Below are 26828 nucleotides of genomic sequence, written 5' to 3' on the forward strand. Positions count from 1 at the left end.
CTGGGGTAAAAGAAGCTTGGAGTTTGGGATTTTTGGTTTGTGGGTGTTTGTTTGGTTGTTTTTTTTTGAGGGGATGTGGGGTGGTCTGTTAGCATCTACTCTTGAGATGATCTGTGAGTTAGAGTGGTAGTTATTGTGAATAGTGATCCTGTTTGCTTACCGTATGTGATCTCACTTACATGTAGAACTGAATACAGCTTTTGTAAACTGTCAGGCTGATATTATGTCTTTCCTTTGATAATCATATCTTATTATCACAGTCTTCTAGGATATTCACAATATCTTCAGATTTTTTTTTTAATTAAAAAAAAAAGAAAAAAAAACAACAAAAATGCTAGGGGAAGACTCAGTATTTACACAAACACATATTTTAGCAGTGCTATGTGTTTCTCTCAGTTTAAGAGTTAGTAATGCTGAGGGATATACAGGTTGCTGTGTATCACACAACAGGCTAGACTAGCATCATGTAATGCCAGCAGAGGCTGGTAGCAGGGGCACAAATTGTATTTGGTTTTGTGTGTGTGCAGGTAAATGAGTACACCAGGCTCAGAAGGATGTCTTTACTTCCGGCCTTGAAAAGCTTTCCTCTTTCTGTCCTTTCCTCTTTCTGTCCTTTCCTCTTTCTGTCCTTTCCTCTTTCTGTCCTTTCCTCTTTCGTCCTTTCCTCTTTCTGTCCTTTCCTTTCTCCTTTCTCCTTTCGTCCTTTCCTCTTTCTGTCCTTTCCTCTTCTCGTCCTTTCCTCTTTTCTGTCCTTTCCCTCTTCTGTCCTTTCCTCTTTCTGTCCTTTCCTCTTTCTGTCCTTTCATCTTTCTGTCCTTTCCTCTTTCTGGTCTTTCCTCTTTCTGTCCTTTACTCTTTCTGTCCTTTCCTCTTTCTGTCCTTTCCTCTTTCTGTCCTTCATCTTTCTGTCCTTCTCTTTCTGTCCTTTCCTCTTTCTGTCCTTTCCTCTTCTGTCCTTTCCTCTTTCTGCCTTTCCTCTTTCTGTCCTTTACCTCTTTCTGTCCTTTCATCTTCTGTCCTTTCCTCTTCGTCCTTTCCTCTTTCTGTCCTTTCCTCTTTCTGTCCTTTCCTCTTTCTGTCCTTTCCTCTTCTGTCCTTTCCTCTTTCTGTCCTTTCCTCTTTCTGTCCTTTTCCTCTTCTGTCCTTCCCTTTCTGTCCTTTCCTCTTTCTGTCCTTTCCTCTTTCTGTCCTTTCCTCTTTCTGTCCTTTCCTCTTTCTGTCCTTTCCTCTTTCTGTCCTTTCCTCTTTCTGTCCTTTCCTCTTTCTGTCCTTTCCTCTTTCTGTCCTTTCCTCTTTCTGTCCTTTCCTCTTTCTGTCCTTTCCTCTTTCTGTCCTTTCCTCTTTCTGTCCTTTCCTCTTTCTGTCCTCCACTGTTTAACTAGTACTCCTAGGTCTTTTCCATCATCTAGGCTAGAAAGCTCAGCCTTTAATTATGACTCAAAGCAAATCCAAATCCTCAGTTGGTTTGAGGACTGCAAATGAAGACTGCAGCCTCTCTGCTGAAATGTTTCTAGCTTTTTTTGCTTATGTGGTCTTGGCTACTCCTAACGCTATTGCTGAAGTCAAACAGCAACTCACTGAAGTGCAGTGATGACTGAGAGGATACTTCACTTCGCAGTACTGTGAAGCTTTTCTGGCATGAGAACTGGTAGTTACCCTTCCTCAGGTCTGTACAGAGAATACTGTTTCCTTGCTGTCCTAACAGGTATAGACTCACTTCCTCTGATAATTCAACATTCTTTACCAGCTTTGATGACTGGGTCACACAGTGGGTGAAGACCTATTTATTGTCTTGGATGGATTGTTTGTTTGTTTGTTTTTAAAAAAAGAAAAAGTGAAGACTTTAGAAATAAGTACTGCAACAGGTCCTAGATGCTATTTTCCTTTTGGTACACTCAGAAGAATCTCACCGTACATGCAAGGACCTCAAAACTTAAAATATTTTTGTGAGCCTGTAATTGATAACTACTTACCTGTAGCTATACAGAGAAAATGTCTGATCCCAGTAGGCAAGGTCTGGGAGTTTGGACCCTCTTTATTGTTTTCCTTCTTAGAAATGACTATCCCTTTTGATGTTTTAAGACTTCATTTGAGCTAGCAGAATGCCACTGACTACAGGTATCAGTGTTGACAACTTTGGGAAAAATTCAGAGATTAAAGGATTTCTTACCTTGCTTAAAAAGACCTTGCAAGCCATAGCCTTGAAAAGTTTCATATTCCATCTGTGTATACAGTTTTCTAAGGTAAGCAGCTGAATTGATGAAAATTCACTTTTTATTCTTCAAACTCTCTGATGCTATGTTCCAAAGAAGGACAGGCAAGAGTCTGAAACTTCACTTTTCATTTCATACTGGTGCCCAGCATTCAGAGACTGCCCAGTGAACTACTGTTTATGGCGTTTGTCTTATCCTAATCATATAGCTTGATTAAGGGTTTTCTAAGAAAAAATAATAATCGTAATTTCAAGGTACGGCACATGGAATTTTTATTATCCAAGCTTTAAACAGTCAATAGTGGCAGCTCCAGTAATATTAGAGGTGTTGATGATTTTGGATATGTTAAAGCAGTCCCATGAAAGAGAGCTGTGGCCATGGATGAGGCTATATTTATGGCCTGGGAAACAGAATAGAGAGAAGATACTCCACTTCATTGTTCTATGTACTTTCCTAGGAGAGGAAATTGTCTGGCAGGTATAGAGGACAGCAACGATGTCTGTGTGCTCTTCTGGCTGCTACTCCCGTCTGTCACCAGGGTCAGGAATTCGAGGTTTCTGGTGCCTGGGAAGGGAGTTGGACAGACAGAGGACCCATGGTTTTGTGGTTGATTCCTCCTCAATAGTTTTTTATTGGCTGTATAACAACAACTTAGTCCTCTGTTAAAGAAAGTCTAGTTGTTGGCCTGTCATTCTCTGGAGGGGGTGACACATCCTTAGCATTTCCAAGTAAAGCCTAGTGAGAAAAGGCGGGTTTTTTTGGTCAAAGAAAAGAAAAGGGGCTGTTCTCAGCAAAAAGGAAAAGGCACAAACCTTTTTCTTGCAAAGTCAAAAGGAGTTTTTCCTGTTTCATTCAGGCTGCAAATGACTGCAGGAGTCACATTGTGGTTAATCCCCACTACCCTGTGAAGAGTCATTAGCAAGTTGAGCCTGATCCTGCAATGCCCACTACCCGGAGACCTTCGGCACCTCTCAGAACTAGGCCCTTTGTGCATGTCTTGTAGAACATTGAGTTGTGCCAGACTTGCTTGCTTCTGTTCGGTTCATAAGAGGCTATGTGACAATTGCTTTTTGTTTGGAGTCACGTGAGCTCTTCATCTGGTTTTCATCAAAACCACTGAGTTTGCCTGGTTTCAGCTGAAAGACATAAATGGTATAGGTGTCAAAATGCTAAGCTGATTTCTTAGTATTGAGGGATAAATGTTACCCTAAACCATGCAGATCAACTTCCATGCTTGATTTTTATCTTGAACATTGTATATAACGGTTTTACTAAGGAGAGAAAATGACCTTAAAAGTTGCAAAGTCAAGTATTTTGAGTATTAGGAAATACTGGAAGTAAGGTGGTGCCATTTTAAGATCACGTCTTTTATGAATATGGTCATCTTTAGTTGAAGAACTGCCTAATAACTTTTCAATGGATCTGCTTTGTTCATGCTAGAGGATAGATAGGGAGCAAACACTGTGCAGGTATTCAATATTTTGTTGTTCTTCTCTTTGTTCATTTTCTCATGTTTTATATTCTCGTTATTATTAGGTTCCTGCTCTGCTGACAAAGTTATTAATTTAATCAAGGCTTCCTAGGGTGCTCATGGTGTCAATGGCTTTGCAATCATAGTTTTCTTGATTATTTACACGTTCATTTATCTTCACGGAATCTCGATAAGGTCAAATTATTCCTGTCTTACAGAAGGGATCTGAGCTACAGAGAGAGTAAAAGTGCTAGGTATGAGAGACCCAAGACATTTTTTCGTAATATTTAGAATTAAGGTTGCACAAATTTTATTTCAATTAAGAAACAAAGAAAATGTATGCAAGCCAGCTTTGTCCAAAGACAAAGATTAAAAAAAAAGTTACTTAATTAAAAACACTGTAACATTTGTTTGAAACAAGGAATTGCTATTTCATTCTAAACAAAACATTTCCTTTTGCACACTTACACGAAAATTTAAGGGAATTTTTGAAAAAAAAAAAAAAAAAGCAGCAATTTTTGTCATCTTTGCCCTAACAACTCAGTATCTAGAAGAGTCTCTTCATTGTATTTCGCTTGCAAGAAATCAAATACTTGAATTGAATTTGTTCTGTATGATGTGGGAATTTCACCGTCTTCTCTTGAACTTGCTCTACTTTGTGTGAAAGTTAAATAATCATGGAGTATAGACTAGGATGCTAACATCTTGTTTCTCAGGTGATTGCTGTGGCCAGAAGTTTATGGGATCATTGTCCCACTGTCTCAGTACTTATTGAGATGATTTAGATCGAAGGAGATACTTGAGGAGAGGAAGGATTGAGGGAGACTATTCTGGTACTTCACAGGTTAGTAGTTAGACCATGCTGTTCCAGTCTTTATGCCAATAAATATATTTACTTGTTTCTACACAGTACTAACAGGAGAGAGTGAAAGCTTTTTCTGAATCCACCTACTGCAGAATAGAAGGAAGCTTAATAGCTAAGGAGTTCTGTTGGCAGAAAACTTTACAGGCTTTAGGGTAGACGAGGGCTATGAATATGGGTTTCCAGCGTGACAGGTGAGCTTTTTGATTGTTCCCTGTCCTAGCCTCTACTCTCTGTATATGCAAATCAGCTCTTCGTTCCCCATGTTTCTAATCTTAGTTCCAGACACTTTGTAAAGTCTGTTCAGAGGGAACCAAAATGCTAGCATGCTTCTGGGACACTGGTTGATTTGTTACTCTCTGGTCCATGCTAGTGCCTCCCTGGCATCCTCACCAGTTTAGTATCCTTTCCTAGGATTACATCCAATCCTGCCATTCCCACATACACTTCCCATTGCTGTCTCTTCTTTGCATTGTAATTCATCCTAGTCTCTTTTCTTGAGCAGTTCAAATTGTCCTCTGACTTGTCTCTAAATCAGGTATATTACTGCTTCCCACCTCCAGCCACCTAGTTCCAGTCACTTTATCCAGCCAGTTGTCCTGTCACTTGCAGCAAGGATGGTTGCTCACTGGTCTTCAGTCTTAACTCCCTAAACGTTTTTCATCTGCTCCCTAAATTCATTGATCAACTAATCACAGACTGTTCTTCCTTCTGCTCATTGCTTCTCTTCCTCTCCCCATGCCTATCTGCTAGTGTGAGGAAAACTGACCTCCTTGTCCAGACAGTCTCAGTCCAATTTACCTTCAAGTCTCCTTAACTCCCAGTCTGTCCTCCGTGTGTTTTTTTTTTCCTTCCTAATATTCTGCAAATTGTGCAAAGTTAGTAAGTAAGCAGCATTAGTGTGTTTTGATGGAGGAATAGAGGAACATTTTATCTGTATCCTGATGAAGTCTGTTGGCAATGTGTCATTTTCTTTTTTTCTTCAATGATAAGGTTGTCAGGTTATTGCAATATATGTTTTCCTATGCCAGTGTTTTGGATGGAGCCAAAAATTGCCATTAACATTTTTGAAGCGAATTATCTTAAACCCCTTTGTTTAAACAGTAGGCGTCTGAATAAATATATTTGTATCTGAAAACAGGATTTTATAATGGAAAGTTTTCAATAATAAAAATTCAGTGTTAGGACGTGCGCCTTTATATTTTGGAAAAGTAACTTTAAAATGTCACAAATTCCTCTTCAGTGGTTGTAGGTATTTAAGATGATAATAAAATTTTCTTTGATTGTGAAGGTACCATGAACAAATTTTATCTTTTATTCTCCTAGTTATTTAGAATGATACCACTACTTCAGGTATAGTTCATAAAACATTTATTTCACTGTCTACTACTTAGAATGTCTTTTGGGAATTTGTAGCATTCAGTTGGTTCCTGCGATAAAATATGGGAAAGGTTTGGTCTGCAGTGTCAGAAAAAATAGCAATTACGTTTTTGTAGCAAAGATCATACGTGAGCTGTTTAAAATATCCCTTAATTACACAATTGAAAGTTCCATCAATAATATTATTATTTACTAATAGTTGAAAAACATGCACTGGGAGCTGAGTGATGTGCTGAAAAAACTTTAGATGCTGCTGGCTTAGATATCCAGTTTTACTGAAGAATGCTATTTTTTTTTAAAGAATCATTAACATTAAGGGCATTTGCATTATTGTTGTGAATGTACGAGTGTATTTTTAAAGACATGTACGCCTATATATGCACTTTTTGATATTGTAGGGAGATAAATATTTGAGAAGCATAGTTTGCTTGCAGGGAAATAAATTTTTAAAAAAATAATGTGGAAGATCTAAAATAGAAGAACCTTAGTTGTGCCATGACAAGCTTGGCCAAATCAGTCAGTTGCAGAACATGCCAAAATAACCAGGTGTGGTTTTTCTGGTTTTGCTAGGTTTTTAATTGGTTTCTTATAGATTTTCAACTGTCCAAGAACGTGTCTGTTAGATTTGCTCACTGTCTTGAAATTCAGAATCTTAAAGACTGGTGCAAGGAATTTTGGAGGTGCCCAGGTAACTCTGAAAACAATGTTAAACAGCAGTCACATTCATCTACTTCTCGGCTGTCTCAGCATGGGTATTGTGTAAAGGAGATAGTTCCATACTATTAAGCAAGCCTATATCTATTTTTTGAAAAAGTATCCTCACAAGAAAGCAAATTAAAAAAAGTTTAGACACTTGTAAAGAGTATTTCCCAAGTATGGCTTTGTAGATTCAGGGCATTAACAGGAAGAGTGGTTGCTTGGGTATTTTTAATCAAATTAGATGCTCAAAGGAGAGTTGTTTTTGCTGTGCAAAAAAAAAGTGAACACAGACTGAAAAAAACTGGTTTGTTCAATTTTTCACTATTTTCCACTATATTCTTATATGGCAGCAAGGAAACTGATTTGCAGTGCCAGGAGGATTTCCTGAGGAAGACTTATTAAATATTGCTATGGAATTCCTATAAAAGTGTTACAGAATCTCAGTCAGTGCAGCCGTGAAAATATGATGTAGGCATAGTTGTCCTCAGTGTGAAAGGGGAAATGACTGATACCTTCCCAAAGTCCCTTCCACAGCTATTTTTCGATTATTTCAACTCTACTGACTATTGGTTTTAGTTTACAAATGAAAAATCGAACCAGTAGAATTTATCTGGATTTATTTAATAAGAATCATACTGTAAGCTGCAAGGGCTACAGGAAAGTGGTATTTTATAAAGATTCAGTAGCTGTAAATGTGGATAAAGGACTTGGGACCTCCCAAAACAAATTCTGTATGTTTGCAGTTTTCTTTTTTTCTTTTTTTGACCTATCAGCTGTTCTTTATTGCCTGTTGCCCCTGCTCCTTTGCACTTCTTAGGTTTTTTTTTTTTATAACTAGGATTTAGTACAGGGCCAGTGAATATAAGAAATATGTTGAGAGAGTAATTTTTTTTAATTTATTTTTGTTTTGGTCAGCCAGGTGACGTTTTTATGTTGGCCTGTTCTGTGTGGAGGAGATAAGAGCTTAACATTACTCATTCATTACATGAGTTTATAGCCAAGAGCTCACTGTGAAAGTCTGTTTTACAAAATCATGGAACAGTTCTCACTTTTTTGTGATCTGTAGTTCTCATGAGCATTTAATTGAGAGTGAATTACTGAGTCCAAGTGTACAGGCTGTCTAAGAGACTCAACACAAATTTTGAGAGCCATCAGGTTGACTTACATTTCTTCTAGGTGCTTTCAGATTACAGCTGCTACTGTGTGCTGAACTAATTTATATCATTTAATGAATAAAAAGGAGATTTTTGTCACTGCATGACTTCTTCAGAGAGGAATAAGGGGAAAACTACAAAAAGACTGAAGGAGTCTTGAATATATTGAGAGTACCAAGAAACCGTAGAGTAGAGGTGAGTGGAAGAGCACAAAAAAGTTATTTGACAGGATTAAGCTCTCATACTTGGTTAAGAAGTTGCCATTACTTCAGTGAAAGATATTGAAGGAAAAGAGGTCAGGAATGGCTAGAGGAGAAGTGGGATATTCTGTGTTTATCCGTTACTGTCTCTGTCGAGAGAGAGAGAGAGACGCACACACCCCTATACATATAAAAATAAATAAAAAAAAAAAGTATATACACAATGGCTGCTAAGTAGTGTCACATTATATTCAGATAACTTAAGTACTGACTTTAATGAGACAGAGGTTGACACAAGAAATACGTGTCGTTATTTACAAGCAGTACTAGAAATTTTAGAGAAAAGTCTGCTGAGGAGAGTTTAACCTTACCTTTTAATTTGATAAGTGTAAAAAACGGATAATGAATGCAGCAACATTCAACCCTATCAGGACTGTAAGAAGAAGGAACTAGGCTGGACAGCAGCTCAACTAGGAATAATTCATTCTGATATGTGCCGGTACCAGAAAATATGCTGTAAGAGGTAAATATTTTAGAGCTGTTCATAATGCCTTAGCTGAGATTTGTCTGTCTGCTGCTTTAAAAAAAAAAAAAAAAGCCTAGTATGGAATTAAGTGGATTTCCAGAAGAGAGTTCTTACAGTTTGCGAGAATTTTATTACAGATTCTTTAATCTGTAGATTATCTTCTAAAAGATGAAATACATCTTTCTAATCATTGAGCACTAATGGTTGGAGACTACAAGTGGATATCCAGCAATATCTGGCAAGGATTATTTGTAGCACTTTTAGAAAATTGTTTTATATCCTATTCTAGAGCTTACATGAAACTTTAAAAAGAGAGTTTTTACAGTACACAGATTCTGTATCCTTTGTCAGTTCTATATATCCAGTATATATTCAGTTTGGATATATAACTTTCAAAAAAGTGAAAGTATCAGCTCATGTTGACTCCTGGTGAGAGTACGACACCTCATTTCAAAGAACATATACTTTTAGTGACTAAATCTGCTACAAATTCACTGGAAGATTACATTTTTTCAACTTCATAGTTGTGTCCATGCTTGTTCTTGGAGGTGTTTCGGTGATTACCGAACTGTTGCACCGGGAAAAAAGCCCGACGCAACCAGCCCATTTTTAATTTCCTAAATGTTAGAATCTGTAGGGGAAAAAAGATAGTCTGAAAATAACTCTTTCTTTTTAAGGCATGCTCTTTCTCAAAGATGACGCCTGCTATATGGTATTAACGTTATCAATATGTCGTTCTTTTCCGTATCATCATCACATAACCAGAGCTCTGTTGGCAAGCCAAAGGAGGGCCCATGCACTAGCCAGCCATGCAGTGCATCTGAACGCTTGTCTCCTTCGCTCCTACTAAAGTTTGAGATTGTATAATATGGATGCAAGTAAGATCAGGACCAGTTTAATATGCATCTTGAGTCATACGTGTTGCTGAATGTTGACATTTGTTCAGGCAATGCAGTATATATTATCTGTAGTATAGGAGTAGTATGTAGTATATATTATACTCTGGGGCTTACCATTATAAGGGTTATCCCTGTTAAAATATATGTTCCCTTCTTGTAAAAGGGAGAGGTCTCCCACGTGTTTTTGTCAAAGTCCTGCACCAGATACATTCTTGTCTAACAAGAAATTGCCTTCACTCTCTTGGTTGTTGCTCACTCAGTGAAACTCAGAAAGTCTCCTTTACTTTATTTGGCAGCTACTTTTTAATATTTAGTCCTGTAAAGTATAGAACAGGTTGTTTGATTTATGTTTTAAAACTGAAAAATGCTTCACACCTTTGATATTACTAGTACAGAGAATGTTGCTATACCTGTTGTCTAAGACAATATTGTACTGTTCCGTATGTTTTCTTGTGTCAAAACGTAATGAACCATGCCAGAGAAAAACCTTGGAAAACAGTACAAGTAATAAATTGACCAGGGAAATAACAAGACTATTCTTCTTAACTTCATTTTATTGAAGGAAAATTTTTAGTTTACCTTGTCCTATACATAATGTATATATTTAGTAAGAAGTCCTGAGAAGTTTACAAAGTGAACTGCTAGTCTTTGGGTTTTGTGGAGTTTTGTATCCTTTAGCATTCAGCATAAGTTTTCTAAGTTTGTTATATGAGTGTCATTATCAAAAGCTATCATATCAGTATGTAAAGCAAAGGAGAATACTATCTCAAATCTTTAGCATCTTGTGTACTGTCTTTAATACCGTTTCTTTTACTCTCTCTGAGAAAAAAACACTACTCAAAGAAAGGTGGGAAGTATGTAATTTTGGTGAACTCACCTTCTCTTAGCTGTTATTCCTTACTTTACGAGAGCTTTAGTGTGTCTAGCCAGTAAATTGGAGAATACTGACTCAAGCAATAGACCCTTCTCTGAAATATCACTGCTTGTATGTTTACGCTTTATTATTAAACCAAGCATTCTTTCCAAAGTTTTTGTTCTTCCTAAGCTCCTTCTTTTCCACCTTTGAGGTATGCAGTCTGGATACATGGATCAGCCTCTCTTCCAAATCAGACAACAGTAAGTGCATCAGTTATCACGCAACAATCATGTTGTTATATACATGTTAGAGTGCATCAGTCATGCAACAGTTAGACAGCCATGGAGAAGTGTTGCAACTCCCCGAAAGGTATTTCAGTATAGAAAAGCTGCTGTGCTGTTCAGCTCAGCTTAGAGTTTTGATAGAAAGAAAAGAGCAGCGTCAATACCTGAGAGGTTCTTTAAAGCTGCTTGCAATCCTAAGAGCTGAGGAAGCACTGACCTGAGCAAGAACTCACAGCACTGCTGTCTAGGAAGGGTGCAGGGTCAAGTGAGCCTCAGAGTTCAATTTTTAAGGTTCTCTCTCAGGTAGTGGGAAAGCTGCAGTGATTTAGACAAGAGAGAACAAATGCTGCTGGTGGTGAAACAACTCAAAATAGCTGTTTCTAAGCCATTCTTTCAGTTGTATGGTTGGCCACACTCTCATCAATAAATAATGTGTCACAAGCACATTAGATAAGGAGCTGCCTCTGATCTCTGTTTCAAAAAGAACGTTCCTTTTTACTTTTTTGTGTGTCCCTGACAAACATCTCAGACTTCCAGTGTGTCTGGAAGTACTGCAATCATTACAATCGTACAAAGGAAGCTGACTTTGACTGCTAACTAGTTGAATAAGCATCTGACAGTGAAACAATCCACAATGTGATTTTCTACAGCAGATGTTTACCAGAACCTCGGATGCTGGTCACTCTCTGGCATAGCCGTTCAAGCATCCACAGAGGATTCTGGTACACGGAATCTGAATTCCACCATTCTCAGAATTCTATTAATACCTGCTTGAGTTTCTGCATGTCAGATGCTGTATATTTGCATATGATACTTGAATACATTTGGGTATGAAATACTCAAACCAATACATTTTCACAAAAACTAAAGAATATTAACTCCATAAAGTGCAATGAGAGAAAGAAAGATGACAGTTTAGAAAACATGTCTTTAGATAGAACGTGAACTCACTTTTAACACAGGAAAAGAGGATGTCTGAAAGATATTGATACTTTTCTACTAAACTGATAGAAAATCTGTGCAGCACTGGCACTCAAATACGTTACGCTTTTTGTACCAGGAGCTCAGTAACAAGGTTCACAAGGTGAACTGGGTCTGAAAAATCTGCAGGGATGGAAGGAGAACACCAAAACATAGAATAAGGAAGGCCACTGCACAGTAGCACTACTGCTACTTAGTGGCTTCATTTTGTTCTCCTTTCATGCCCCACAGAATTTGGCCCAGCGTAAAAAGGAACGTTGCCACCTATGTTCCTGGCTGAACAGATACAGATGGAGAAGTGACCTCAAGAGGCCACCTTCTCTGTTTGGATGTTTTTTGTTGTATTTTTAAAGAAAGATGTCTTGGTAACTGCTCCAAATCAGAGAGGGAACTTGAAGGGGCCTTCCTCAAACAGATTGAATCTGTTCTTCAGCTTTCCAAATAATGAAATAATGCAATAAGTACCCTGGTACATTCCTTTCAACAATGTGTTGGCAGCAGTTAATCCTCTTTCTATTCAAGGGCCTGGTACAGCTCCACACATTAGAACACTTTAATAAAGACGCTCTTTCCCAGGAAAATGCAGTGTTCTCCCAGCTGATAGTGTAGTGTCATAAGCTTCCAAAACGTAGTTTTCAAATTTGGATGGGAAGGTTACTTTTTAGCTACGAGTAGTCAGAAGTAGCAGTTACCTCACAACATGTCCCTCTACAGCAATTTCAGCTATGGAGGGGCCCTTCTTCCTGCCCAATGTATTGAACTACTAAATTGAAAGGTGTTTTAACACATTCTCATACAAATTAAAAACATTTCCAATAAGTATATAATACTTTTTGAAATAATTTCCTCATGGGATTTTATCTTTCTAAATTTTGCTAGGGCTTATATGTGCAATGATGTTAATTGAAAGAACACAGGTAACCATTAGCAACAGTATGTTCCTGGAATGTAGGTAGCAAAAGGTCATTGTGTGCTGTCTAGTTTCTTGCTAAGTATGTTACTTTGTGTGTAGTTGAAGTATGCTGAAATTTTTCTATGGCTCTGTTATCTCTTCCTGACTCTGTCCGTGTTTGGTTTTATCCACAGTTATATTTTGGTTCAAGTTAAACAGTAAGCTTAAAATAGGCTTACAGTACTTGGTACTATAAGCTGTAACCAGAATCAATCTACACTGCAGTTATAATGTCCGTATTTTTTTCAGTCTAGCTGTAAGTACCCTTGTGACCAAACATCAGCATTTCTGACAGTTAATGGGAAATATAAAGAATGCCATCCTTCAGACATATGTCCTATTATTCCACTTAAATTTATCTTTTATTCATTAGATGCTTTTAACTTTTATCGCTTTTCTTCTGTGTTATGTATAGAAAGAAAAGTGAAAACCTTCAATAACAAGTAGTCAAGCTACATATGTGTAACTAGAGATAGTGAAACCTTCAAACGTAGTGTGTCTTTGGATGTGAGGCATGTTACAAATACATTCTGGTTTAAATTAAATTTTCTATGTACAGGCAAAATATCCTGTGTAGAATTAATAGTTTGCTACTACTCATTTCAAAAGCTTACTCTGGTTTGAGTTAACCTTTGCATTCCAGATTAACCCTAACACCAATGGAGCTTATTTCCCTCAATATTCTGTTCAAAATGCTCCAGTGCCACCAGTCCCCTGGCTTCTTTCCCAGGCTATTAGTTGGTTTAAGAAACTGAGCTGCTGTGTGTCTTTAAACGACAAAACAAAAACCCCAAAACAACTGCAACAACAAAAACCCAAACTCAATGACTACAATAAATCTTTTCAAACTCTCATCAATTTCTATTTTCAATGTGTTCCAAAAATAGTTAATGATTTGTATCTTCAGGTCTCTGTGCAAGACAAATCTTTTTTACACCAAAGTTTCACATAGTCTTAAGCTGTTGGCAGAAAACTCAGAATACTCAAAGTTACTCAAAATTGTTTGTACTAACCAGTGAATCTTACATTCTGTAGTAATTCAAATGTTACCTACAGTTACCTCCAGTGTGTTGTACTGGCAGCTACAATGGTCTTCTAGGTTCTTGGGCTTTTTTTCTGCCAGGATTGTTACTGTTTTTTTTATTTCTTTAAATGTGTGATGATTTATGGAAGCTTTCATATATTAAGAGAACATTAGATAACCCAGTATCTTTTTTCCTAAATGCCCTGCAAGGTAGATAAGTTTGCAACATTTTTTTTGAAGGTAAGTACACTCAGGCTTTAGGCTGATGAGAGTAGGAAATTCTATCGATAACATTTCAAGACATTCTAATGAAATGTCTGTTAAGATATTTCCCCTCATTTAATTTTGGGGGATTTTATTTAAAGTTCCTCAGCTTTAATAAGTCTTGATGTGTATAAGGAAAAAGATTTATTTTTTTTTTCCTCTCTATGCAAGTATGAACCAAACCAGCTGACGTGAAAGTGAACTCTCCAGATTCTATCTGTATTTTTTTAATAGTGCTGTTAAGGACAGATGTGAGATTCCTTTGGGAAAACATGTAGAATCCAAGAAGTGAAATCTAGGAGGCAATTACTGGACATGTCTGCTTTTTTATAGTATGTCTGGCAGGTAGTGGCACCTTTGTGAAATAATATGGCTACTGGCACTCTAATCCTTCCCACGACATTTAGATTTGACAATTGAAAAGTTTTATCACAAAGAAACGTCTTGAACTCATCCCTTAACTTAGATTTCTGATTCTTCATAATTCATTTCGATAAATTACCATTGTCAGTTATGTCCAGTGGCTTCCCTGAGACTGTCAGTTATTTAAGTAGGGTGGCTCGTGTTCAGAAAGTCAGTGTTTTTCATTTACACTTTTAATATCACCTGTTAATTGGAATCTAAAACCACTATGAGTTTGTAGTTTGTCTCAGAATCCCATTATCTTATTTTACAAGACCGTGTAGTTTATACCGGAGGAAGAGTAGGGTGAAATGAGGCCCTCTGTTCAAGAATAATTTCACTTACAATGACTGTGAGGTGTTTGCAACCTCTTCCCCTTGCAATCTGCATAAATTATGCAATGTGCATCAATTACTCCCTTCTGCTCTTAATATGTGCAGTCACAAGTGTTGAAACATTTGTGCAAAGAACCTTCACAGATTTGGCTATTTCTGGGCATCTCACTTTAGAACTTCAATTTTTCAGATGCTTGTTACTTCAGGAATGAGAGCATCACTTTCAATGCTGATCTAACTGCTCTCGTTCTTTCCTTATCTTTCCTTGCATTAAGAGGTGAGGAGAACAAGGTAGTGTAGGGGACTTGCAGTGGTAAGAGAAGAAGACAACATAGTGAAAGCTGCACTATCTCTTTTTTTTGTTGTCTGTGCGATTTTTGCAAGGTCATGGCAGATTTTATGTAGAAGCTGAACTGCTGAGGAGCAAGAAGCTGCGATCAACTCAATCATCTTCTGACCTCATAGAATCATCTGGTTGGAAGAGACCTTCAAGATCGAGTCCAACCATTCACCCTGCACTGTCAGGGTCCCTAAACCATGTTGCTCAACACCAAATCCACACGGTTTTTAAACACCTCCAGGGATGGGGACTCCACCACCTCCCTGGGCAGCCTGTTCCAATACTTCACAACCCTCTCTGTAAAGAAATTTTTCCTGATATCTGACTAAATTTCCCCTGGCGCAACTAAGAATGTGACCTCTGAATGTGCTCCTTCTTGGGTGCAGGGGAGAATAACGAATTTTTAAAACACTCTCACTTTTTGTCTTAAGTCGAACGATGAAAGAATAAGAGCAGATATATCTACAGTCAGACTGAACCGAGGCTTTGTGAGAAGGATTTCATGTTCTGAATGCCTCCTTCTTTCAAAACTAACATCTGCTGCTGCTGTTTCAGATGGTTCAGCAGGAGAGCTAAGGCCCTGGCATTAGGGAGAGCTGCATTGTGCCTGCTGAGGAAATCACTGCTAGCCTCCGAGCAAGACTTTCTCTTCTTTGGATCTATTCTTCGCATACGTTGTATGCTGTAGTTTAATTATATGTTCTGGACTCGTTGCTGCTTACTTTCTAAGGGAAGCACTAAACCTTTATTCTGCTTGAACAAAGAAAATACAAAACAATTTGCAATAACAGTATATTTAAATACTCATCATGGTCCTAACAGTTCAACTTGATTGGCACCACTCGTCTTTTTTAAGTGGGAGAAGCAGGGATAATTGTGTTGATGCCATTATTTTGCCATTTACTTTCTACAACACTCTTTCCAAAAGAATCAGGCCAAGATTTTGGATGGGTATGGTAGATGTCTCTGCTATCTGAGACTTCTCGCAGAGCATTCAGAAAATACTTTCTACAGACAGCATCCAGAAACCAGTTGCTTTTTAAATCCTTATCTTGAATCTTCACTAAGAATTTTGTTCTTAAGACAAAGTTGTCTTTTGGTGTGCAAAACATTCTAACTGAGACAGAGAGAGTAATAACATTTATTTATTAAGTTGTTATACTATTAGGGAAGAAAGCGCAGTAATTCCGGGGACTGGCTGCTGAAGTGGATTACTTTGACAGCTGGACATGGATTAGGGTATGAGTCTAAAGTAATTCTGCAAGCTGTGTTTGAGCCCCGAGTGTGCCAATGTATCAGTCATATACTTCCGTCATGCTCACTATTTGGCAATGTGGTGGCAGCACTGTGGAATTATTATTGAAAGCTTTCCATGTCTTCTTGCCACAGCACGTAGTTCTGCAACCATGCTACAAGACAGCTCAATAAAAATTAGTATCTCAGTTGACACATTCATGGATCTGGAAGTTGAGGACTGATTGTAGCCCTGTGCATAACTGTTGGCAGGACTTGGGTATTGAGAGGTACCGAGAGACCGGGCAAGTGGTATTCATGGGAATTAGTGACTAGTGTGATGCAGTTCATCATCCATACAGATGCGCACAAATCTTCAAGTGAGGAAGTTGCCAGCCTCTCTTAAATAAATTTACCAATCCTCCAAGAGCTATTCCTGTTGCTGAGAGCTTGTCCTGTAGAAGATTTTGTCATGAAGCTCATATCTACAGGATACGACAGGCTACTGCAGGGGTTCCAGGCTCTCTGAACTGCCTAGTTCATGTTCCAAAGCAGCACAGCTGTATCCATCATATGTGTGTTACGGGCAGGTAACTACTTGCAATACTTAGCCCAGGCAGGGTGCTGTGATAACAGAGCTCTGTGGCATCCAGTAGCTGAATAAGCTTCCAAATTTCTCCATGACATTGATTTGTGTTACTGCAGCCATCTTACATGTATTCACAGCTTTGCATTTTGGAAAGGAAACAATACTTGTGTTTAGGTGCACACGTACATAAATATACTGTAAATAGCCAGAAAAAAAAATGGTTTCATCGAAACATCAGGAAATTTTTTCATTATTACTTTTCACTGAAAATAAAGCTAAATGAAAAAAGTTTCCATTTCAAAATTATTATGGCTCAAACACATACATTTTGTTTCACTTTTCTGATCATAGATTCTCTTGGTTTAGTTTTCTTTTTCATCTTAAAAAAAATACTATTAATTGTTAAATGTAGTATACTACTTGAAAATAAAAATTAAAACCTTTCTAAGCAAACCAGCAATTACAATTCTTTAGGCTGCCCCTCCTTGTCTTGTGAGTTCCTCTCACTTACTCTGATTGTGAAGTTCAGACTGAAATTTGTCTTTGCAAATACCTGCTCTTTGCTTTGTCATCAGGTTCTGTGGTGAAATATTCACTCTTAACATGTCTTCCAACATGGTTATCCGTAATTTGTTGTCAGTATGCACTCATTGGCATTTCACTGCCCATACCTGCGTTAATCATATTATACCACTTTTTGTCTTGGTTCTCTTGCAAGTGACTCCTTAATACTCAAGGTGAGCTAAGAATTCAAGGATCTCGCTTTTCGAATGAAAATTTGAAAAGAGAGTGGGTGTCGTTCTAAGTCAAATTCCACATGATATCATCTGTCAAATTGCTTAGAACAACTTGAATTTTAAGTATCTATTTCATCAGCCTTTCTGTATAATTATTGCTTGCTGATGTTATTTTCAATTCTAGACTGCAGATATAAAATATGTGCTTCCACTTCCTGATTAAGACCTATCCTTCATTAAAAACCTTCTCTCTTCGTTTTTGAATGCATTTTGATGATGGTTCTTTAGGTGCTTTGCAGGTCTTGGTTAGCTGAGGTTGTTCCGTGCTAGATCACTTGCTCCCTAACTAGGTGACGGCCGAAGCTTTGCAGAATATGCCTAGTTACTGGATGAGGAGGCAGTAATTTTACATTTAAGCACATAATACCTTCTATTACAAATATTTTGTGTAAACTCCCTCCTCTCCCCCCCCCTTTTTTTTTTTAAGTGGAAAGATCTTCTATGTTCATTGGAAAATAAGAAAACAAACCTGAGGCTTTAGGATTTGGGGTTTTTTTGTGATTTTTCTTTAACCTGTTAAATTTTACTCTGCATTAGGTAAGCAATAAACTTTTAGCATATACATTGCAAAGGGGCTGCAGCCCAGGGTTGCAGCAGGAACAGTAGCTGCAGCTCTTGAAACGTGTGAAAGCCTGAAGAGGTGCCACAGCATCTGTATGGGCAGCTGAAAGACTTGGTGATAGATAGATCTTTTCCTTTCCCAACATACCACTAGCTGTTGGCATCTCCATCCTCCTACTCCATCATAGGCAGGTGAAGGAACTTCCCTTCATCCTCAACCTGCTGCTGGTGAAAGCAGGAAGAACCAGATCAGATGCCTCCCCAGGTAGCCCCAATATTTGTTTATTTTTGGCATGGCCTTGAATTACGTGATCACACTTTATACTCCCTGAACTGATCGTCTCGACTGATGACTGAATTAAATGCAAAAAGAATTATTTCATATGGGTAATTGTAGACTGGATTTTTTTTTTTTAACTAAATACTCAACTCTTAAATGAAATAGATTTTATTGTAATTAATTAAATAATCTGTATTACTATATCTACATTAATTATATATAAAATACAGTGATTATTATTATAGGGCTTTTAACTGCATCAGAGTATCTGTGAAATTAAATTCATTTATATTCATTCCCACTGTCTCTGGGAGGGAGGGTAGTGTAAGTGGAGGGTCTCTGAGGTTGTATAGATAACATGTAATACAGTTTTAAGAGAAACTTTCCTCAGCGTAGTTTATGTAAGATTGAACGATGGGAATTTTTATGTGAATGTGTATATATGTGCATGCAGGTGTGCAAATGTATTTATGGAAACACACACGTTATGAGATGTGACCAGCCCCTGTACAGAATGATTAAGCTGATAAAAGGCATGAATGACTGAAATTAATTATTCTGTGTATATAATTAGTAAATGACTAATTGCTTGCCTGAAGTTGTTTAAAAACAATGAGGTGTTTCCAAATCTCTGAATGTATGGAATTTAAATCCATATCAATTTGTGGCCTCACATACCAGTTGAGTCATGCTTTTATTGTTCTGGAAAATTGAGATTCCTGAACAAAAGCTTTTTACTTATCTACAACGTTTCTTTCAGGCTTAAGTGCAATTGAAAAGTCTCAAGAGAATTCATGAAATGTTTGAGCTTTATAGAAATAATTTTTTGCTCTTGCTTTTAACATCTTCATCTATACAACCAGGACTACCCATGTTTTATTTACAGGCTGGTAAATAATTTACATTTTGTTTAATCTGAGTGTTTATTTAAAGTAAAAATAAAAGAGCATAAAAGGACTGTGCATCTCCCAGATAAGAGCATCATCCTTATATTTAAAAAAAAAAAAAAATCTCATGAAAAAAACACTAGCCCAGATTTGTGGAAAACAGCATTGTATCTTGCTTCTGCAGATTTCCTGTGTGAAGACCAGCAATTCACTAGATTTTTCTGTTCCCAAATTCTTGTTTAAAAAAATCCACAAACTCTTTACTCTCTCTTTATCTTGTTTACTAAGTTAGTAAATACTTTGGCCCCGTACCCTGAGCTGTGAGGGGTGTTTCTAAAATATATGAGGGTTTATGTTTTTAGAACTGAGTGGCAAGTAATTCAAATACACTATTTTCAAACAGTAGATCTAATATATATTTTACTGACCACTTTTCACAAAAATTGTTCACTTTTTTTTTTTTGTTTTTAAAGTATTAACATTTCAATGTTAGCATTTCCTAAAAAAAAATCCATCTGGAAAATGTTGTGATGTTTGAGTGTTTTGAAAACAAATGTTTTAAAATTTGGGTTTCTAGTACAAAATGAAATTTACTGGGGGGGGAGGGGGGAAGTTATAATGTAAAATAATGATTAGAACTTTTTTCCTGAAAAAACAGTAAGATTGAAAAAAAGACATTAATTATAGAAGTGGTTTTTTGGGAGCTTATGTATGACGGTTATTAATTCAAAGAAATGTGGATTTTTTTCTTTTGACTTTGACTTTATAGGAAAGCTATTTAAAAATCTTTTTTTATTTTGTCGCCAACTTGGAAAAATTAAACATTTGTTTGTTTTTAACCAGATGTAAGATCCACTGAGGATATTCTATTTTTCCCTTCTGTCTCTTCTTAGCATGGTGCATTTTAAGTAGTCACTAACTAGAAGTCTCTTTGGTTGAAGCTGATTTGGATTTAGCCTAGTGTTTTATATGTAGTGCAGTTTTGCTTCAATATTATAATTTTTTTTTTCTTTTCTTATTTTTTTTTCCCTTGGAAAGACGAAGAGTGCTAGCTATATCTGATGGAATTGAACATATTGGGAATCTTCGCTGGGAACTTGCACTGTGCCTCCTTGCTGCTTGGACTATCTGCTATTTTTGTATTTGGAAAGGAACAAAGTCTACTGGAAAGGTGAGGTTAAAATTCTGTGCATCAGCTGTATTATGACACTCTTGTGCTCCAAACTTGTGTTGTCATTTATATTTATTTAAATCAGAATGGTAGAATTTCACACGCGTCTTACATTGCTGTAAGTAACTATACTCGGGAGTATATAAATTGTAATACTAGGTAACTTAATTACCAGTTAATTAATCAGTCACACTTTGCATTGCTTTGTTCCTCTTGGTTTTCATGATTTGCTTTATCCCTACTTCTGTTAGATGAGGCTGGTTGTTTTTGTTTCGATTTCGTTTTTTTAATTTAGCAGGTTACGCTACTGACTAATCCTTGAACCCTGAAATCAATACTGGGTTGTGTTAATTTCTGCACGTGAGGTATCCAAAATTTAAATTTTGTTCCAAACTGGCAGGAGTTGAAACTCTGACACAAATAAATTACACACGTAAGCAGAGAGAATTTAGACGTATAAGGAACCTACAACAAATACAAAAAAATGCAAAACCACCAAAAGTAGAAATAATGAAAGAACTCAGAGATAAAGATGGACACATTGAGGAGGGAGGAAGAAAAATATCTAGTACTTTTGCTACTCTTTGAGTGAATGCCATTCCATACTGAAGGCCCAACAGAGAGCCGTGGGATGATGGAGAGGCTGCCCCTGGAGTAGTAACAGACATAGTTCTGAGTAGAATATATGGTTTATCAACCAAATGGAGGGAGGAAAAGAGCCATAGTTCTGGAGGGGAGGATCTAAAAGAAACACTGCTTTCTCATGCTGGAAGAAAGAACTCAAGGAAAAAAAATGGATTAATTGAAACATTTTGTGCATTTAATTTTTAATAGTTTATTACTTAGTTTGGAAGTGTGGTTGGAGTTTTTGTTTGTTTCTGTTTTAGAGGCTACTTTTATGAAATGTTTGAAATGTAGAGTGTTTTTTTTTAATTTAGAGAACATCAGAGTTAAATTTTTCAGCTTTCTCAACCACATACATCCTTCTTTCTATCAAAATTTTGGCTGAAACTATTTGCTGAATTCTGTCTATATTTGCCAACTGTGCCAGTCAATCTGGTACTGTGTTTTTCATCTAAGTATTTGCACACACAGATTTATGCAGCCCTACTTTTACCAAGTCACTGCAGGAAAATGCTGAGAAAGACTGTCTAGGGATACATATAAGCATGAATAGTTGAGAGGGAAGGGGGGAAAAAAAACTAAAGAGAAAAATATAGAGAAGCAAAGATGATATAAGGGAATGACAAGATAAATGTCCATATGTCTTTAAAACCTGCACTCCAGGGCAGTAAAAAAGTGGTTTAGAGTTGTCTGAGGAGCTACAGCTGGCAGTGAAGAAATGAAACTGAGCAAAACTAATTTTCTTTTTTTCTATCAGAAAGAATGTCTGAAGATGGAGATCTATTCTACCATAGTATAATCTGACCCAAGGGAGGAGGGAAAAACCCAGACGGTGAATGCACATGCGTGCATGCACGCAAGCTTGTGCAAAACTGCACTGTGCTTATGAAAAATAGCATTGGTAGAAATCTTTTGCTGATAGGGAGAGGCTTTAGTGATTTTGGAAAGGATATGTTGTACATTTCTGCATTTCTGTGGTTTACATTCAGATTTTTCTTGTTCTTCATATACATATCATGCAAGATTTCCTTCAGTTTATACCATTTCCCAGAAACAGATCTTGCATTTTGGAAGTAGTTAAAGTGAAACTGACCTGTTTGACCTCATCGCTTTCTCAGAAAACATGTTAGTTTTTCATTCCAAGAGATGTGTAATATCAAAATAATTTCAAGTGGTTCTGGCAGCTTTCAGGAGAAACGTATTTGTGCCTTTTCTGAGGTTGTTGCGATTCATTATTCAATCTTAGATCTGAAGTTATTCGTATGTTAGTTTTCACGTTTAAAATGTTGCATATATAGTAAATGCTGGGTCTTTGAATGAGAAACTCAAAATCAAAAGAAGAAAAACATGACAACATAATGTTAAGATAACGTTATGTGTATGTTGCAACTTGCTGAGCTTGATAATACATGATATCCTTCTTATGCAGAAGTATTTTCAGTAGCTAGCACCAAATGTTTCCATAGATGAGGTAAGAAATATGTAAAAGACTGGAGATAGTTTTTCTAAACATTTAAAGTATCATTCTAGACTCTGATCATTAGGGCTTGGTTTAGTATCTTATTTTTCAAAAATATTTTTGATTGCTAATTATGACAATTCTGAGTATTTCTATGATAAATATAACTACACAATTGCTGAGTACTGCTAATTTTTGATCTTCATGAAATCTTCAGGTACCATGGAACCAGTTCTTTTTTGGATCTTGGCTATCCATTTATTAATTTGACTGAATGTCCTTGTGCTTTAAACTTTGAGAAAGGGACACCAGAAGTTCCTAATCTATTCTTCCTAAATTGCTTGCCAAGGGAAGTAATCCCAATAGTTCGTTTTTTCTTTTACTTTTTTTTTTAAATGAGAGTATGGGAGTTTTTTCAGATAGTGATCACTCCTCTGACCTCATTGTGACTCCTCACTTGTAGCAACTTCTGCACGGTTCCTTTTGAAGTGAGGAGGCTGGTAGACTTAGAGAGTTATATAAAGACATTCTGGTAGTCTCTGTCTTATTCGTTAGTCCATTCCTTTTCTGTTCAAGCATCTTTTTGAATGCATCAGCGCATCCCTGTCTGGTGCTGATATTGTTAGTGTGGAGCCCTGTCAAGTACCTGGATTTATAGAATCACAGGTTGGAAGTGATCTTGGAAAGTCTATTGTCCAGCCTCTTGGTCAAAAAAGGACCAACACTGAACTCGGAACGGTTTTCTTAGTGCTTCGAATGGCTGCATCTTGTCAGGGTTTAATCCAGCCAGCAACTAAACACCATGCAGCTGCTCGGTCCCCCTGCCCCACCTGCCAGGGCACAGGGAAGAGAATCAGAGGGGAAAAGTGAGGGAGACTCGTGTGTTTGAGAACAATTTAATAGTTGAAATAAAATAAAAAAAAAAAAGTAATAATGATAAAAGTTCTAATAGAAGTATAATTATATATACAAACGAGTGATGCACAATGCAATTGCTGACCACCCACTGTCTAATGCCTGGCCTGTCCCTGACTAGTGATCCCAAAGAAGAGAGATCCCAAAACCGCAATCTTGGAAGAGTGAGAGCCCTGAAGAGAGGTCTAAAGAGAGCTTCTGGACCAACCCTCATCTGTATACGGAGCATGATATGGAATATTCCATTGCCCAATTTAGGCCTCAATCCTAAACCTAAGCTCAAATCCTACGCTAGGAGTTGTGGGTCCTTTGCTCCGGCTACGCTCCCTCTAGCTTGTTGTGCACCTGCACAGTGAAAAAACATGGGAAGCTGAAAACTCCCTGATGTCTTAGCAACAACTATAAACATCAGTATGTCATCAGCGTTTTCTCGTACCAAATCCCAGACTAAATCCAAAACACAGTGCTGTTCTAGCTGCTGAGAAGAAAACTAACTCTAACCCAGCTGAAACCAGGACAATCTTAAGAACCTCCAAGGACAGAGATTTCACATGTCTTGGGACAACCTATTCCAATGCTTAATTGTCCTGGTGCTATGAGTCATTTATTAATTACTTTTTTCCTACGTGTAGGTTTATTGCAATATTTTTTTTTTTTACTGAATTATATGATTTTTTTACCTAGCTTGTTATATTTCTGTCATCTAGTCCTGATTAAACCCACATTTTTGTATCATCTGTGTTACTCTGTAGCACGGGTTTGAGTGCCTGCAATTATTCAAGCACACAAAATGACTTGAAAATACTTCTGTGTTAATAAGCTAAGTTAATAGCTGGATTTTTTTTCTTTTTTTCCTGAGTCTTTCTTTTCTAGTCATCATCACTGGCCTATTCACGAATGGGAGAGGCGGCCAATCAGCATACAGTATGTCACGCAGCCATGGGACAACAGATCAAACTTGCTCATGTCTTTATAATATTACACGATGTGCCTCTGTTCCCTGTGCTGTACAAAAGAGCACTACTTCTGCCCACTCTGTAGATGAGGAAGGGTTGAATCAAAAGTGTTAAAAAGCAACCCGCAGTCTCGTTATGCTTTTCAAGTATGGATATTAGAATACCTTACCCAGCCCTCAGCTTTGCATTTTTAAGTGTGATGTCTTACGTTTGAAAGCAAGCCACAAAGAGAAAGCAAAACTCTTTGTAAAAGGGAAACTGACATAATAATGACTAATAGATTTGGATCCCAGGGCTGGTTTAGGCAGTGAGTATTTAATGTGTAATAAATGCCATAAACTGCCCTTGTCCATATGCAATATCTTTTCCATTTCCTGGGAAATCAAGCTAAGACCCTTTCAGTCTTATTTTAAAGAGTTGGACCTGATGAAAAAAATAATGTGCAGTCTGCTGAAGACTTCAACAGATCCGTAGAAGGATATTATAGGTAAAGATTGTCAAAAAGACAGCTTCCATCTTACAGAATATTCATACCTTATAATATTGCCATATGAATTTGTACTCCAAACCATTTTCTTTGTGGCAATAGAATACTTTATTTAATAATGGTTTGGTTACAAAAAGCAGATGACAGAAAAGCCTATGCCCCTTACAAAATAGTAAACTGCGTTCAGATATATAGCGCATTCTGATTTGTTCTCTAAAACCTTTCCATAAAGAAATTTGGGTAACACCAAGAAGTGTAATAATTTCTGATATAATTTGTCTGAGTAACACTTATTTAAAAAAGACCTGGATAGCTGGAGGAAAGTTGCTTTTGGTCTGGGAAACATTTAGTAAGCAAAAAAAAGTTAGTCTGTTGTAAAACTGTAGGTCGGGTTTTGTCATTTTATGACTCAACACAAAGTCAGCATTTTCTGATATGAAGTGTTCAAAGAATATTGTTGTGTACTTTGAAGATTTTCATGTTATTATTAGAATATCACACTGCTTGTATGACCACTAAGACCAAGACTTTTTTTTTTTTTTAATCTTTTTGAATGAGTTCTCGTAATCTCGTAAGACTATACTTCTGTTCTTTTGCCAGAGCCAAACTCAAATAGCTCTTCCACACTGTTTTGTACTTCTCCATTAGCTACTGGCCCGTATGTGATGAGAAATCCTTCTCTACATTGCTTCAGAGTTGTCTGGAAGAGGGACAAATTTCCTAAGAGGCCATTCTTCAGATTTTTCTTGAACTAGTTTATGTATTACAGAGATAGACTTCGGTACTCACCAAATATTATTCTCTCTGATTCTGACTTCTGAATCTTTTGATCCTTTCCTATTCTTTATGTTGAGTTCCCTGAAGTTTAACATCATTGTGATCTTAGAGCGTGTTACCTTTATGCTGTCTTGATAGACTTTAAAACTACAACAGAAGTAGAGGCTAATAAAAATAAAGGGTGATGCTGAAAGGTAAGATATAAGAACATGCAGAAAGCATGAAATCTTTCACAGGTATCAAGTGTCTACAAAACCATCTAGAGAAGTAGACCCAGAGCTAAGAGGCTGTGTCCCCTGTAAAAAGCTGTGGATGTTGCTCTAAAGCAAATTTGCGTGGTTATTCAGATCATAATCAACTTTGAAGATGTCTTGAACATTATCTTCCCAAGCTTTGACTTGACAACATGCTAGAAAACATTAATATGGTTCTTTTCATCACTTGCTATTGCTTTCCACTCTGTAGGTACTCTCTTAAGCATAATAGAGAAAGCACTGCTGAAAGATATTGTTGTGCTCACATCTATTTAGGTGCTACATAAGAGAAAGCACTGATCATAGAATGCCATAGGCTGGAAGGGACCTCAGAGATCATCTAATCCAACCTCCCTGTCATGGGCAGGGACGCCTCTCAACTAGACCAGGCTACTCAAGGCTCCGTCCAACCTGGCCTTGAACACCTCCAGAGAGGGGGCATCCACAACTTCTCTGGGCAATTTATTCCGAAGTCTTACCACCCTCGTACTGAAGAATTTCTTCCTAAGATCTAATCTAAATCTGTTCTCCTTCAACTTAAACCCATTTCCCCTTGTCCTATCAATGGACACTCTTGTAAAAAGTCCCTCCCCAGCCTTCCTGTAAGTTCCCTTCAGGTATTGGAAGGCAGCTATTAGGTCCCCTCGAAGTCTTCTCATTTCAAGGCTGAACAATCCCAGCTCCTGCAACCTGTCCTCGTAGCAGACTTGCTCCAGCCCCTGGCCCATCTTTGTGGCCCTCCTCTGAACACACTCCAACAAATCTCTGTCTCTCTTATGGTGGGGACACCAGAACGGGACGCAGTATTCGAGGTGGGGTCTCACAAGAGCAGAGTAAAGGGGGAGAATATATAGCTACTCTCTACATAACATGAGTTGTCTAAGGTGCTTGACTGAATAGTCCTGTAAGTCAAAATCTAAAATAATAGATTAATGATCACACAGTGCCTTCTCATGAAACATTTATGACTTTTCTCCTAATTTATGATTGGATAGC

At 37.3% G+C, this 26828-nt stretch overlaps 1 protein-coding gene across 1 annotated transcript in view; it reads left to right on the forward strand.

The window, feature by feature from the left end:
- The window catches only part of SLC6A11 (solute carrier family 6 member 11), a 104020-nt gene that overhangs the window by 8897 nt on the left and 68295 nt on the right, over positions 1–26828 (forward strand). Inside the window, exon 5 of the mRNA XM_009988626.2 lies at positions 20228–20360. Coding sequence (XP_009986928.1) covers positions 20228–20360 — 133 coding nt within the window. The remainder of the gene's footprint in view (positions 1–20227; positions 20361–26828) is intronic.

The sequence above is a fragment of the Tauraco erythrolophus genome, chromosome 12, assembly GCF_009769465.1.
Source record: "Tauraco erythrolophus isolate bTauEry1 chromosome 12, bTauEry1.pri, whole genome shotgun sequence".
NCBI lineage: Eukaryota > Metazoa > Chordata > Aves > Musophagiformes > Musophagidae > Tauraco > Tauraco erythrolophus.